At 48.9% G+C, this 15,215-nt stretch overlaps 1 protein-coding gene across 1 annotated transcript; it reads left to right on the top strand.

Annotated features, from left to right (window-relative positions):
- Positions 1 to 4,194: 4,194 nt before the first annotated feature.
- Positions 4,195 to 14,716, top strand: PRDM14 (PR/SET domain 14). Its single transcript, XM_032794485.1, has 7 exons — positions 4,195 to 4,747; positions 5,052 to 5,108; positions 5,202 to 5,359; positions 5,699 to 5,969; positions 7,707 to 7,909; positions 10,428 to 10,529; positions 14,489 to 14,716. The coding sequence occupies exons 1-7, from the start codon at positions 4,195 to 4,197 to the stop codon at positions 14,714 to 14,716; spliced, it is 1,572 nt and encodes a 523-aa protein (XP_032650376.1).
- The last annotated feature ends 499 nt before the right edge of the window (positions 14,717 to 15,215 follow it).

The raw sequence follows: 15,215 nt of genomic DNA, 5'->3' as shown, positions 1-15,215 counted from the left end.
TTCTCAATCAAGAGTACGCGTACCCCTGAGGGTACTCAGAGGTCTTCCGGGGGTACATCAACTCATCTAGCTATGGCTAGTTTTACTACAAGCTACATAAAAAGCCCTAGTGAAGTCAGTACAAACTAGACGATTTCATACACTGCTCTATAGACTATACAATGAAGTGTAAGTACAATATTTATATTCCAACTGATGTATTTTATAATTATATAGTAAAAATGAGAAAGTACGCACTTTTTCAGTAATAGCACAAGCCATGTATACATAGTTTTCTAGTTCTCATAATATTGTACTTTAAGATCTGATTAGGAAGTTTCCATGTCAGATATAGTGTTCCCCTACTAGTCTAACATGGTGCCTATTCCAGATTAATGCTGCAGTATTTATTGAATGATAGAGGCTGGAAAGCTGAATTTCCATTTCTTGGAGTCAGAACTAAGGCAGTTTTGATTTCTTAAGTGTGATGGAAATGCTCTTGATGAAAGAGGTGGCGATTTATAAAGATTGCACAAGATCTTTAACTCTGGATTTCTAGCATTTTTAGCGTTTGTGTTACTTAGGAATTGATTTCCTCCCCCTTAACTCCAGGGTTGCTAATTTTTTTCTCCAGCAGCTGTAGCTACAGATTTGTGCTTTTCATGTTCTACATCAATGTTACGTGTGCGTCCATTGTATGATTGGGAAGCTGTTAGCCACGGCTCTAGCTAAAGCTGCCTCAGGAATGTGTAGGTGTAAATCCTCTCGGGATCTCCCTGGAGAAGCAGGGCTCCGGCCCAAGGGCTGTATTGATGCCTGAGGCAGATCTCTGCTGGCAGGAGCCGTTCTGTGATCCGGCTCCTGCTCTGTGTACAGTCAGTGAGAGAGAATAAGAAACCCATCACCCCCTTACAGCAAGAAAGGGGCCCTGGCCTTGACTTCTAGCCTCCTCCTCTCCGCAGCCACCTACCACGCAGGGCCCTGCCCTGGACATCAGCGCTGAATGACAACGGGCAAAGTGCTGTCCCGCTGGCGGAGCCGGCACAGACCAGCTGTTGTGACCTGTGCTGGCCGGGTGAGAATCCGGACTGCAGCGGGATCTCGGCTTGAGCAGCCGCGGGAGGCAGGTTCCCGGTCCGTGCGCGGCGGTGACGTCCTGTCACTGAGCTGCCCGGGCTCAGCGGAACCCAGCAAAGTGCGAGAGGGAGAGACGCCTCTGCAGCAGCCGCCTTCCCCGCTGGGCCTGGCCTGGAGCCGAGGGGGGCGATCGAAGCTGGTCACTGTGACCCACCCCCGCCCAGGCGGGTTTAGCACAAACCCATCCACGTTCCCCTGGGCCGGCTGAGATCGCTCAGTCCTGGGGAAAAGCCACTAGCCTCCAGCCAGTGCCCGGGGGCTGCACCTGCAGAGAGCGGGTTCAGATCCCGCCCTGCTGTTTGTTCCCAGCCCCTGTTCTGGTACTAGGTCGATTCCCTGTCAGTTGCAAGGTTTCCTCTCCCTGCCAGCTCCCCGCAAGGCAGAAGAGCCAGCCAGCCTCAGGTTAATTACCAACGGGCTTGTGTGGTTAGGGAGCGAAACACGGTTACATTACGGTGAGCAGACAGCAAGTGTGAAAAAGCAGGACAGGGAGTGGGGGGTTATAGGCGCCTATATAAGACAAAGCCCCAAAAAATCAGGACATCTGGTCACCCTACCTTACATTGACCCTCCCTCGGGTGAGATCCAGACAAGACAGGTGTAAGCTCAGTTCGCACTGGGCTCTTGACTGTTAGCGCGGGGGCTGGCCGGGCTCTGTGCTTTTCCTGACTTGTCCCCATTAGCTACCTTTGCTGGGTTCGGCCCCTTCCCCTGATGGGACTTAAAGGTAAGTTTCCTGCCCTAGCTAACGTGGAGGGTGGTTCACAGACGGGCTAGGCTGTAGATGGTCGTTCCAGGCAGGGACCCTGTCATTTCCCCCCGTTAGGAGCCGTTGCACATTCGCTATGTATGAAATAACCTAATACTAAATAACAAGCGGTGACTTACAGGGGAGAGCGACACGCACCCGAACAATTCTCCCCGGACCAGCACTGCCAGGAGCAAAACCAAAATGCGCCGGGCTCCTGCGCTACAGTCATTCCGATGAAATTCTAGTCTTGGCATGAGAGGCTGGGTCTTCCGCTTTGCACTAGTGGGATAAAAAAATAAAAACAAAAAACCAAACCAAAATCCATCTGAAAATGGATCTGCCAGGGGATCCGTTATTGTTACCCACTTTATTCTTGGGGCTTTTGGCCATGCCCGGCCTGACATCGTCCGCTGTTACTTTTTGCCTTTCCCCCTGCAGAATCTGTAAATAACCCTCAGCCCAGTCATCTCCTAAACCTCCAGCGAACCCGTTTGTGTACCAGTTGGGGAGCTCTGCACAGGTGTGTTCTGCCCTTTCGGGAAGATGACAGACTGCCTGTCTCTCCCCCCTCCCCCTGCTCGGGCTGTGGCTTTCTCCGCAGGCAGGTAGATTGAAGCAATAATGGGTTAAAATGAGCTGCTCCCCAGTGGCACTAAAGAGATGAGCTGATCTTTGGCCAATAGCTGGTGCTGGGCTGGGGTGGCGGTGGGGGGGAGGAGATGGGTCCCCTACCGTGTCCTTTAACACCATCTGCCTTGAACTGTCCACAGGCAGACCCAGCCTCTAGTGCCCTCCCGAAGAAGGCTGCTCTGATGGATACCGCCGCGCAGGACAGAGCCCCGCGGCCCAGCTAGGGCAGCCACTGCTCGCAGGCTAACAAAGGGCGAATCGGGACCATACTGGACCCTTGGACTAGAGAGAGAACCGAGGTGACCCAACTGTGTAAGTAGCACCTGTTTTTCAAGCGCATCCACGCGCTTCCTACAGCTACTGCCCCCGCCCCCGGCCCGCTGAGAGCTCGGGCGCTCCAGATGTTTGCTGCAGCTGCCGGGTTGTTTAAGGCGCTGCAGAGGATATGTCCAGGCGCTAGGAAGCCCTAAATCAAAGGGGGAGGTGGGGGGAGGACTCGATCTCTTCTGCCTGGGTGGAGCGCGGGTCCATTGCCGGTGACCTCTCCCCCGACCCCGTGTTCTTCAATTCAAGTGTCACGACCCCGGTTTGTTTCCCTTATTGCCCCATTGATCCTGCCGGGGCTTCATCCTTCAGCCATTGTTAACTTGTTATCTGTCTATTAAAAATAAATCCCTGGGAGAAGAAGGTTCTCCCCCCTCCCCGCTCCTTCCCCTGCCAGCTCGGCCTCGCTTCTGCCTGTGGAGAGGGCTAGGGGTCTGCAGCCCGGTTACAAACTACCTGCGCTGGGCCCTCAAGCGGGACATGCACTAGAGCTGGGGGGTATCTGCTGGGGAACGTCTGGGGGCCAGATCCCCGTCAGCTTTCGTTGGAGCAGCTCCCTAGCCCCCCAGGGGCTGCTCTGGCCCCGGACTCTCTGCCTCGCTTCCCAATCAGGGTGGGAAGCCCGATCCCCTTCCCTGGGGGCTGGCGCGCTGTGGATGGAGGAGCCCCAGCCTGGCACGGTTCCTGGTGGCGTTTGCGACCTGAGTGCAGATTTACCTGCCAAGCCAGCCGCTCTTCCCCACAGATTCCCTTTTCCCAACTCCCGCCCCCCGTTCGTATCCATGAGCTGGCTGAAGAGCCGCAGGGAGTACGCGGGCCGGTGGCCAGGGCTGGTTGCTCTCGGTGCAGCAGAGCCAGCTGGGCTGGGCTGGAACCGCGAGGAAATGGGGCTGTTCACTCCGGGGTCAGCCCGAGTGCAGAGATCAGCCTCAGGGAGATCGGGGCCACCCCGGAGCAGGACACCGTCTTCTCGCCTCTCCCCACCCCCCTTCTTCTCTGCCCCACCGGGCTCCCAGCGGCTGTTGGGCAGGTGGATTTAACAGCAGCCCCGCCCGGCGCTAGCCAGGGCGGCCCGTGGGGTAGTTGCCCGGCTGGCTGACGGGGAGAGGCGCCCAGGCAGGCTCGGAGGGGCAGAGGAGAAGCACTTAGATCAGCTGGGCCACACGTCGGGCCGGGCATTTCCCTTGCTCGGCAGACTGGGCGGCCTAGCAGCAGCCAAGTGCCCCCGTGTAGGAAAGAGACGGATGCCCCGGTTGTAAAGTGGCTTCTTCTCCCCTAGGCAGAGCGCGGCTGCTGCAGCAGCGGGGCCGCTCCCTGTAACGTGGTGTCTCCCCTTCCCCACAGGTTCCCTCCTCTCACGGGCGGCTCCAGCCATGGCCCTGTTCCTAGCCGCGGATCCTGCCTCCAAAGACCGGGCTTACGCGGGAGAGACCCTCCGGACCAGCCCGGGGGACATCGCCGCCTATTGCCCGCCTCTCCTGCCCGCCGCCCAGTACCTGGAGGCGCTGGGGCGCCCTCCCGACCTCTTCCACCCCCTCAAGTCCCTGGGGAGGCTGCTCGCCGCCTCCCCACCTCTGGCCCCCTTCGGCTTCGCCGCAATCCCGGCTTTTCTGAGCCGGCCCTCGGCGCTGCAGGGCGAGCGGCTCTGCGGCACGCCGCCCCTCTGGCCCTTCTCCGGGCAGGCATCGCCCCGCAGCAGCAGGGCCCCGCCGGCGCACCCCCCAGAACTGCCCAGCCGGGCGGGCGAGCTCTTCCCCGGCCCCTCCAGGAAGGGCGGAGCGGCGGCCGCCAGTCGGCCCAGCGCCCAGGCGGAGCCCTGCCGCCCCTACAGCTTCAGCCAGGAGGATCTGCGCGCCGTGCTGTACGGAGCGGTGCGCGGCGCTGCGCACGCTGCCGCGGGGCGGCGATACCCGGCTACCAGCCCTGGTAAGGTGCCAGTCACCTCGGGGGATCGCGTCCCCATGGGCCCCGAGTCCACCCCCCGCACGCTGCTCGGCCCTTTGCATGGACCCGGACCCAAGCCCGAGCTCCCGAGGAATTGCCTCCTCGGAGCCCGGAGCCCAGCCCGGCCGGCAGGGTCTCAGCTCCCCGGGTAGGGCCCGGCCCTGCAAACACCGTTCTGCCCCGCCGGACCGGGCTCCCCCATCACTTCCCGCAGCTGTCCTGTGCAATGTGGGGGTGGGACAACCGGCTCGCCTGGGCTAACCAGGGGGTCCTGTTCTGTTCGCAGGAGATGCCGAGTCTCTCGCTCCGCTGCTGGACAGAGAGTCCCTCCAGTTACCCGAAGGTAGGTGGGACCGCAGGGCTCAGGTGCATCAGGACGCGCTCGCTGAGCTCCTAATCAGACCGCCCGTATTTCTCTCTTCCTCTCGCCCTCCAGGTTTGTCGGTGCTGCAGACGCTGCACGGGGAAGTTCTGCACCTGGGGGTGTTCTGCACCCACCTCATCCCCAGGGGCGTCCGCTTCGGCCCTTTCCAAGGCAAAGTGGTCAACACCAGCGAGATCAAGATTTACGATGACAATTCCTTGATGTGGGAGGTAGATGGGCGCACCCCTAGGACATCACACTAGCTCGGCCGTTGCATTGAAAAAGTCTCTTTGATGCCTTGCTTCTTGGGGTGGTGGTTTTGTCCTCAACACCTGCAGAAACATATGGAAAGAAAATAATCAAAGCCTTGATCCAGCCCCCACTGTAATCTTTCCGTTGACTTGAATGAGGAATCCCAAAGAGCAAGGATATGTTTCATTGCCCATATATTGGCTTTATTCGTGCAGGGATCCATGTAAATTGTGTACAAACGAGTTATACGGGGGAAGGTTTCTAACACCCGAAGTGCTAGGAAACCTAACAGGTTTCTTTCCCCATGTTTTACCCAGATTTTCGAAGATGGTCGCTTGAGCCATTTTATAGATGGGAAAGGAGCCTGGGGAAACTGGATGTCTTTAGTAAACTGCGCCCGGTTCCCAGAGGAGCAGAATTTGACAGCTATTCAGTGCCAAGGCCAAATATTTTACGAAAGCTGCAAAGAAATCTTACCCAACCAGGAGCTGCTGGTGTGGTATGGAGACTGTTATCTGCAGTTCCTGGGCATCCCCATCAGTCTGAAAGGGGCAACAGAAGGAAAGGGACCCCAGCAACAGTCAGAAGGTCAGTGCCTGCACAGGGCCCCGTGGAAAGGGTTGTTACCGTTTGTCCGTGGACCTGTCGGTGCTTTATCAATGCCAGTGATTATTTCGTTGTGATTATAATCACAGAGCTGCTCGTGTCCTGAATGGTTCGTTTCGCGTTTGCTTAGAACAAGACCATCTAAAGTGAGTTGCAGATTCCATTTGTGTAAGAATCTCTGTTGCCTGTTTCCATTTATTTTACATGAATTTCAGTCTCCGGTAAATAAATTAAGCCTTTTCCAACCTTTTCAGGGGGTGACAAAGTTCTGCTTCCAATTTAGGGCGGAAACTTTCTACACGATTTAGTTTAAATAGCACCATTAGGTTAAAGAAAATTAAATGTCAAGGAAAAGGATCCATCCTTCCATTCCTTTACTTATTTGTTCAAATCTTAAAATCCTGAGGCAGAAATTCCCCGGAGGGGCTGAGAAGGCTGAATATTTATGACCAGGCTAGCTACGGGCTCTGCGCAAAACTTCTCTGTCTGAAGACATTTGCAACCGACTCAGATCGCAAAACAGGGTTGAAAAACCAACGGCCAGCTCCCCAGACTTCACGCCCTTTACTTCGGGGTTGCAGTCTTATTTGTATTGTGAACAAAAGATGTAATTTAGCACATAAAATCCAAGTGTTCTACAAATGGTGATTTCTGCCGGCAAAGAACTTGGAAGCTAAGTAACTCGTGGTTGGGGAATATGGTCCCGTTCTTGATCTCTTTAAAATCAGTGGCCCAAAATTCCCGCATTGGCTATAATCGGCAAAAGAGGGCCCTGAATCAGATTTATATTTAAACATTCTGGCTGTCTTGCCCACACACATTTTCATACCGTTTTGATCTTCAGTTGTAATTTTCGCATTCACATTCTTCATAAAGGGGGCAGACGGTTTACCTAAGTATCTAGTAATTGTCATTCTAAGGTTGCTTAACCCTGACAGAGGATTTCATTTTAAGGCTTGACTCAAGAATACTATTTTCGATTTGTAACCATGGGAGGAATTGATATTGAAATACTTTTGTCATACGGAGAAAGCCAAGGAAATTGTTAGAATTTGTTTAAAATACAGTAGAAACTTTGGGTCTAAAACAAAACCACACACTTGTGTAGTACATAATTGACATTACTTTTAAAACTTCAAGCAACATATGCAAATTGATTTTTAAGTGGAAAATGAAACACACATTACCAGTACCAATATTAATAAGTATAGAACCAAACCAATGATTTATCATGGGTGTGTGTGGGGGGGTTGTTTTATGTTGCAAAAATCAGGGTCGCTTTGTCAGATATTCATGTGCAGTAGTTGTTTTACTTCGGGTGTGCATTCAGACAGGAAATGGAGATCTCTGTTTAGAGGAAAGAGACAGAAGGGGGTGAGAGCCTGACCTCACTGAAGTCAATGGCAAACGCCCAGTGATTTCAGTGGGGCCAGAATTTCATTCAAGATATATTTGTCTGCACTACACTCTTGTAAATCTGGTAAAATGTAAGAACACAAAAAGGAAATCCAGGAAGGTGCTTAGCAGACTTCAGTCTAGTTTGTAAACTCCATTGTATTTTTCTAACTATATTGTAATTCTTGTTTACAATTATTGCAATTCTAAAAAGCTACAATTCTCCTTGGTTGGGTTCCAGCTCAGAAAGACAATGACATTTGAAACTGACAGCTATTTACCTGGAAGTGTTTAAGTGATGGTACTTTCCCTTGTGTTGCACAGAATCTGGTGAGAGTTACAAATGCGAGAGATGTGGCAAGGTATTTGCCTACAAATACTACAGAGACAAACATCTGAAATACACTCGCTGCGTAGATCAAGGAGACAGAAAATTTCCTTGCCATCTTTGCAACCGATCCTTTGAAAAGAGAGACAGACTGAGGATCCATATTCTGCATGTCCATGAGAAACACAGACCTCACAAGGTAAGGATTGCATCTGGTTTTGGTTTGTTCCTCTCTCCAAGTTTTCCTCTCACACTCTGGACGATGGTTCCTGTATGAAATCTAGGAGCAAACCCAAGGAATTGTCCTAGACCCCTCAATCACAAATGACAATTGTAAATTACAATCCCTCTAGGATGCTTAAATGCTGACATTTAAAGAACATGTAAAAGCAGCAAAGAGTCCTGTGGCACCTTGTAGACTAACAGACATATTGGAGCATGAGCTTTCGTGGGTGAATACCCACTTCCTTGGATGCCATCCGTCCACAAAAGCTCATGCTCCAATGCATCTGTTAGTCTATAAGGTGCCGCAGGATTCTTTGCTGCTTTTACAGATCCAGACTAACACCGCTACCCCTCTGATATTTAAAGAACATGTACACCTTGAATGCATATCACCTGCTAGTACAATTCATATCACATCATGAAAGTACCTGTAGCTTTCCGCAGGGCTCCCTTTACGATGTGAACTCACCCAATGCTGAGGTAGTTTGCAATGGACAAAATCTGAAGGCGAAGTCAGTGCCTTTTAGGGTGACCAGACGTCCTGATTTTATAGGGACAGTCCTGATACTTGGGGACTTTTTCTTTTATAGGTGCCCATTACCCCCCACCCCCTGTCCGGATTTTTCACCCTTGCTATCTGGTCACCCTCAGTGCCTTCCCCCTGAGACAAGCACAGGGGCGGCTCTATGTTTACTGCCGCCCTCAGGATGACCGACACCCCCACCCCCTTTGAATAGCATCCACCCTGCTATGAGGAAGAGGTGTGTGTGTGTCTGTGAACCACGTATCCCTTTAAGGGTTACCATGGTTTGTAGGCTGTTTTGCTGCTTTTCTCTGTGAATTCCCAGCTCTGTTCCGCTACAACCGCCCCTCTTGAGCCCCAGGGAGTTTTAAAGTTTGAGCTGGCACCAGCCGCTTCTTTCAGATGCACTGGCAATGTAAAAACAAGGAATTTTCACAACTGCTCAGCCAGGATAACCACCTGAATTTTGATGTGACACAACAGAGTATGTAATATTTCAACAACCTCTTACTTTCATATGAGCTGAAAGATCATCCTGATTATTTCACAGTTCCTCCTGAAATAAAGTGAGCTTCCCAGGGAAGGTTGTTCAGCAACATTTCAATGTAGTAACAGTACAGAAATAGTATCACAGGGATTTAGAAATAGGGATTAGAGATTTAGATTAAAATGTGAGTTTATTAAATAAGAGTTTTGGAGTGTTCTGTCATATGGTTCATTCGTTCTGTCTTTCACGTGAATTTTTCTTCTGCATGCAATTCATATTAAATGTCTCAACAGAAATATCTTTCTTTCTGTTTAGACATTTAATGTGAATTGCATGCAGAAGAAAAGATATTGCAGGCCAAATCAGCAGAATGAAGACTCCGTTGTGCATAGACTTTACATTCAGTTAAGTCAGAGCATGTTTTTCATGCAAAGGATATATACTGAGACTATGTATTGTTTAAAATTTCTAATTTATTTTTAAAAATTACTCTGGTCATCACCAGTCCTGGCTGAGTTTATTTAATATTATGGATAAGAATTTCACTCATGCAGATCATAACTGAACATTACAATTCATGTTGAAGTCCATGCCAGTTTTTCAATACACTCAATAAGCTTTGAGTTGGGCCCTATTCTATCACAGGCAGCTACAGAATATGTACCACATTATTCAGATTGTTACTTATTTTGTTAAAAGGAGGGCAGTGATCTTTCAATTTAACTATGTGGGTGGGAATTCTGAAGACCGAATGCTCTTAGGACTGAGCTGGATAGTATAATGAATTTTTTTTTTTTAATATATCAAAGTGGTCTTTTTTCAAAAATGAAAATTTAAAAATATATTTTTGGATTTTTTAATGACAATATTTATTACCCCATTACCATTATTGAAATAGTGGCAGAAAAATGTTCACTTACCAAAAACACAGGTTTTCAGGGAGGAGGGAGAGCTCGGTGGTTTGAGCATTGGCCTGCTAAACCCAAAGTTGTGAGCTCAATACTTGAGGGGCCATTTAGGGATCTAGGGTGCACAAAAAACAACAACAACAACACACCTTAGAGACAGTACTTGGTCCTGCTAGTGAAAGCAGGGGACTAGACTCAATGACCTTTCAAGGTTCCTTTGAGTTCTGTGAGATAGGTATATCTCCATATAATTTTTTATTAAAATTTAATTTAAAAATATTGAACATTTTTGGAAAAATGTAAAGTGGGTCCATTTTTGACCCCACAAAGTGGAACCAACTTGGAAATTGCCTATGCTTTTACATTTGTTTTTGACCAGCTCTAATAATATATACATTAAAACATATTGCCTCTTATGAGTTAAATTAGTTGTATTAGATTTGTGTGTGTGTGTGTGTGTGTTATCTATACATCACATAGACATCTCTGTGTCATTTTCAACAGCTATTGGCTTGTGCTCCGACAGGAAATCCTTCGCTATTGTGTGTTTGTGTTAACTTTGTTTTTCCTCTAGTGCTCAGTATGTGGGAAGAGTTTTTCACAGTCCTCCAGCCTGAACAAACACATGAGGGTGCACTCTGGAGAGCGGCCCTACAAATGTGTGTACTGTAACAAGGTAAAGGAAAATCAAATCCTCTTGAGAACTTGCTTTCTCCCATAGCTTACCTGTAGATTTTCAGTACAGCACAGTGTGACCGGGTGCTTTTCTTTGCAGTTCTTTTAAATTATTTTTTCTACTTCAGGTACTATGAGCCTCTTTTTATAGGTTTTTCAAACCACCCAAAGAAAAGAATCCACAAATTGGAAGTGATGTGGGAAGGATGATTCTCTGGCTCGGGCTCTGGACTGGAACTCAGGTTTAGTTCCACCTTTAACTACAGATTCCCTGTTTGACCTTGGGCAAGACCATTCATCTACCTTGTGCCTCAGTTCTCCATCTGGAAAATGGAGTTAGTAATAGGTCCTTACCTCACAGGAGGGAGGTATAAGGATTAAATCTATCAGTGTTTGTGAGGGGCTGAGACACTATGGTAGATACCTAGATAGAAACGTATGGTTTGAACCACTTCATGGGTCCTTATTGGCTCCCCTTCAGAATCAAGTAGTACTTGAGCTTATTAGCACTGCTTGATGAGTAAGATAAACTTGGTCTGCTCCACAGGCCTGATCCTGCAACTCTTATTCATATGAATATTACCGACACTGAAGTCAATGGGGCTATATGTGAGTAAAAATTACTCACATGTTTAAGGTTTCAGAGTGCTAGCTGTGTAAGTCTGTACCAGCAAAAACAACGAGGAGTCCTTGTGGCACCTTAGAGACTAACAAATTTATTTGGGCATAAGTTTTCATGGGCTAGAACCCACTTCATCAGATGCATGAAGTGAAAAAGTTTTGTATGAGGCATCTGTACACAGGCAGTTCTTTGAAAGAGCCAATTAGAAAACATGTGTTGTGTAGCTTCGTTTAAAAACCTCTGCTTCTAATACTGCTCCTGCTAATAATATAACCACTTCCTTCCATGCTTGATATGACAAAGATGCAGCTAGAAGGAAGGGTTGTTACTGATCAGAGCTTGGATAATACATTTTTGTGGAAAAACCCATGGAAGGAAGCTTTAGGGAGGAAATTTCTGTTCCTCTCCTATTGTTCCATCAGGATGTGTGTGAGGTCTGTGTCTCACGGAATAGGCAACTGAAATTTGGTGATCTTCAGGGATCTATGCATAGGCGCAGGAAGTAGGAGTGTGGGGGTTGCTGCAGCATCCCCAGGTTTTATGTGGGGTCCCAGCTGCGCATGCCGGGTCCCAGCCTTGGTCCTTTACCCCTGCCCCTCCTCCTGAAGGCTAGGCCCTGCTCCTGGCCTCAGCTTGGGAGGGTGGGGGGCACAGTCAGGGGTAAGGGGGTACGAGGTAAAAAGTTTGGGGATAGTTTTGCTTGCTTTCAGCACCCCCACCATAAAGAGCATTTCAGTGCCACTGGATCTGTGTGAGGTCAGGCCCCTCCACGTGCAGTTTCTCTGCCCCTGACGGCCTCCCATTCCTTATCCTGTTCTGGCAGCAGCAACTCTGCAGACCTCCTGAGAAACTGTGTGGAAAAGATATAGTCTGGCTTTATTGCTTTTCTGCCTAACCTGTGTGGGACTGGAGCCCTTACACATTCTTCCCGACTCTTTTCCCCGTCCCTGACCTCACAACCTGCTTGGTTCCTACCCCTTCCTCTAGCACACCCTGGACCCAGGGTACGTCTGCCAGTGGCATCTGGGAAGGGGAGGATGGTGCTGTGAAGGCAACTGATTGCTCCTTCCCCACGAAATGGGGACAGCTGCATGTAAATGATCTGCTCTGGGCAGAGCTGCATCTGACTTGAAGTGTTACATGAACATTGTTAGGACTCAAGATGCTCAGGGACAGTCTGTCCTGTCCGTGGTTTGCAGAAGTCTCAGCTGAAATACCTGATATACATTTAATGTGAGGTTACTTTTGTATACAAATTGTTGCAAACAGGTGTAGCGGTCTGACTGTCTCCTGCTGCGGCAACGAAACTCCTGGGGTAGGTTTTGTCTGTGTTCTACTCTCCCAACCTCTTGTGTGAAGTGAAATTTCATCCTTAACTTGCTGGTCATGAGTACAGATGGCAGGGCTTCTACCAGAGTGAGGGAGTAGATCTTTCTGTGTAGTGTTCGACTTCTTTTAGCATTGAGCTCTGGCAGTCCCAAAAGGAGTCCCAGATCAGACTAGGGCTGTGTCTACACTACCACTTTTATTGGTATAACTTATATTGCTCAGGGGTGAGAAAAAAAACACACCCCAAGCAACATAAATTACACTGACAGAAGCACTGGTGTGGCCAGCACTGTGTTGGTGGGAGATGCTCTCCCGCTGACATAGCTATCACTGCTCACTGGGGGATGGGAGAGCTCTCTCCTGTTGGCATATACATAGGAGATCTTACTGCTGCACTGGTACAGTTGTGCCGCTGGATGATGTCTAGTGTAGACATGGCCTAGGTCACTAGTTCTCAAACTGTAGGATGCAGTTCCCCCAGGGAGTTGCCAGTAGATTTCTGAGGTAGTGCAAGTCTCTTTTCTTAATTCTCTACATTGCAGAACATTAGTTGCTCTTCCTAAACTCTCATCATTTCTCTTGCCTCCCCTAACTTACTGCTACTGCTCCAAAGTAACCTTGCTTTTTCTGGCTCAGCCAGTGCAGCTGCAGCCTTCAGATGAGGAAAGAGAGGCATGGAGAAATTCAGTAACTTGCTCAAGGTGACAGTGGAAGACTGTGGCAGAGACTGATGCAGAATTAAGGTTACCTGACACCCAGTCCTGTTCCTTAACAAGACCTTTCCTCCTTTCTCTATATAATATATACCCCCAAGCTCCTTTGCAGTCTGAGTATCAAATCAAATGATCTAGAGGTGCAGCTCTGCTTGGAAAGCAATGGCTGTTGGTGGTTAGGTGAAGAAGGGATTCGTGGGTAATGCAGCTACACCAATTTATAGCACCTGAGGAGATGGCCAATGTTTTTCTTGTGGGTGGGTGAAAGGGTAGTTATTTGTTATGTTCAGTTGATCCTGCTGGTCTGTTAGAAGTGCTCCCCTGCTATCAGTCGCTTGTCTACATGCCTTGTTTGGATTCGTGGGCACTATTTGCTGTATGTTAAGGAGGACAGTTAAGATCTCATTAGAGCAGAAAACAGCAGTGGGGCCTTTTTCCACCAACCTCCATGAAGAATAATAGTAAGGTGGGAGAATGTATAAATATGCTGAAGGCATGTTCTGTGAGTAAGGGAGAGAGAGCAGGGTTGGGAGCTGTTTCCTTCAAGGAAAGAAGTAAGGAATGTTGGGTAGTAGAGAAGGAACAAAATTAGTTAGGCTAAGCAAAAAAAGAGAGAGAAAAATGAGTCCCCTTTGTTTTGGTGCGCTGAATTCCAACCCTTTATATCCGAGTACCAAAAAGGTAGCGTTAGCAGCGGTAACACAATCATTTCTTTGCTTTTATGAATTTAAATGAGACCCTTTACAGAAATAAAACCTAGATTTCTTTTGTGTGGGTTAGGTTCTTGAAAACAAACACTGGGACAAGGGAACTGGGGTAAAAAAACCCAATGTCTAATAAATACACAGCTAATTAAAGATGTTATTGACCTGACCCAGCCACCTTTGACACATGGAAAATATATGCTAGTGTCTTCCAATCAGAAATGGTTCCATTATAACCAGTGAGCCGGATTTTCTTCCCTTGCTAGTGTAAGGAGTCCACTGACTTTTGGCGGCGTTAGCTCTGACCTATGCTCACTGGGGTAGAGGACACGGGAATCAGCCCCTAAGAGTCCTGCTTCTATGGCTTCATTTCTGAATGAGCAAAATAATCTAAGGGCTGTTCCAGCAATGGAGATTCTGTTGACCTTCTGGTGGGGAACAGATTGACTAAGGCTTCAGTATCGTACTAACCTTCCTCTGTGTGTCTTCAGTGCCGGGCGGGGGCAGAGCCTCTAGGAGATTATTTTCTAGACAATTGTCTAACCACTTTTAAACTCTTTTCTCCCCCCCTCCATGCTGGCCACCTCTTCAGGCATTCACAGCCTCCAGCATCCTGCGCACTCACATCCGACAGCATTCAGGAGAGAAGCCCTTCAAGTGTAGACACTGTGGCAAAGCCTTTGCCTCCCATGCTGCTCATGACAGTCACGTGCGGCGCACACACAACAAGGACAAAGGCTGCACTTGCACTGTGTGTGGCAAGAACTTCCTGGAGCAGGAGGAATTCCGATTCCATATGAAGATCCACGCCGCTCTATAGCCAGCAGCCCTGCATTTGGAGCTGCATGTAGCTGTGTGGGTGTGTTTGGTGTGTACGTTTCAGAAGATAAAATTCACCCTTGTGCCGGAGAAGAGCCCAGGGCCTAGGCATCATTTACATCCCCTCATGGATGGCTTGAGTGGTGCCTTGGCCTTGTGCTGGAACCTCCACAGGGTGCATGTCCCCTCCGATAAACGTTGTATGTGAGCTTGACCATGAACGTTTTTGTGCTTTCAGTGTGATGTCTCCATGGTAACCGGTTATTATTTTATGAAGTGTATCATTCCAGCCATTATGATGCACATACGACACAAGTCTATTTTTGTGAATGAGTGTGAGCTGGCTCTGATGTGTATTGCCTGTTCAAATAGGGCACGGGTGTTTCTATGCATTTAGTCCCTTTTTTTCAGTGACATTGGCTGAGAAAAACGCTGGGGACATCCTGTTGGGGCTAGACCATTCCATACAGGGGCAGAGTGGAGCCCACATATCCCAGGAG

Source organism: Chelonoidis abingdonii, chromosome 2 (assembly GCF_003597395.2).
Source record: "Chelonoidis abingdonii isolate Lonesome George chromosome 2, CheloAbing_2.0, whole genome shotgun sequence".
NCBI classification, from domain to species: Eukaryota; Metazoa; Chordata; order Testudines; family Testudinidae; genus Chelonoidis; species Chelonoidis abingdonii.
This window is presented reverse-complemented; position numbering and strand designations above follow the sequence as displayed.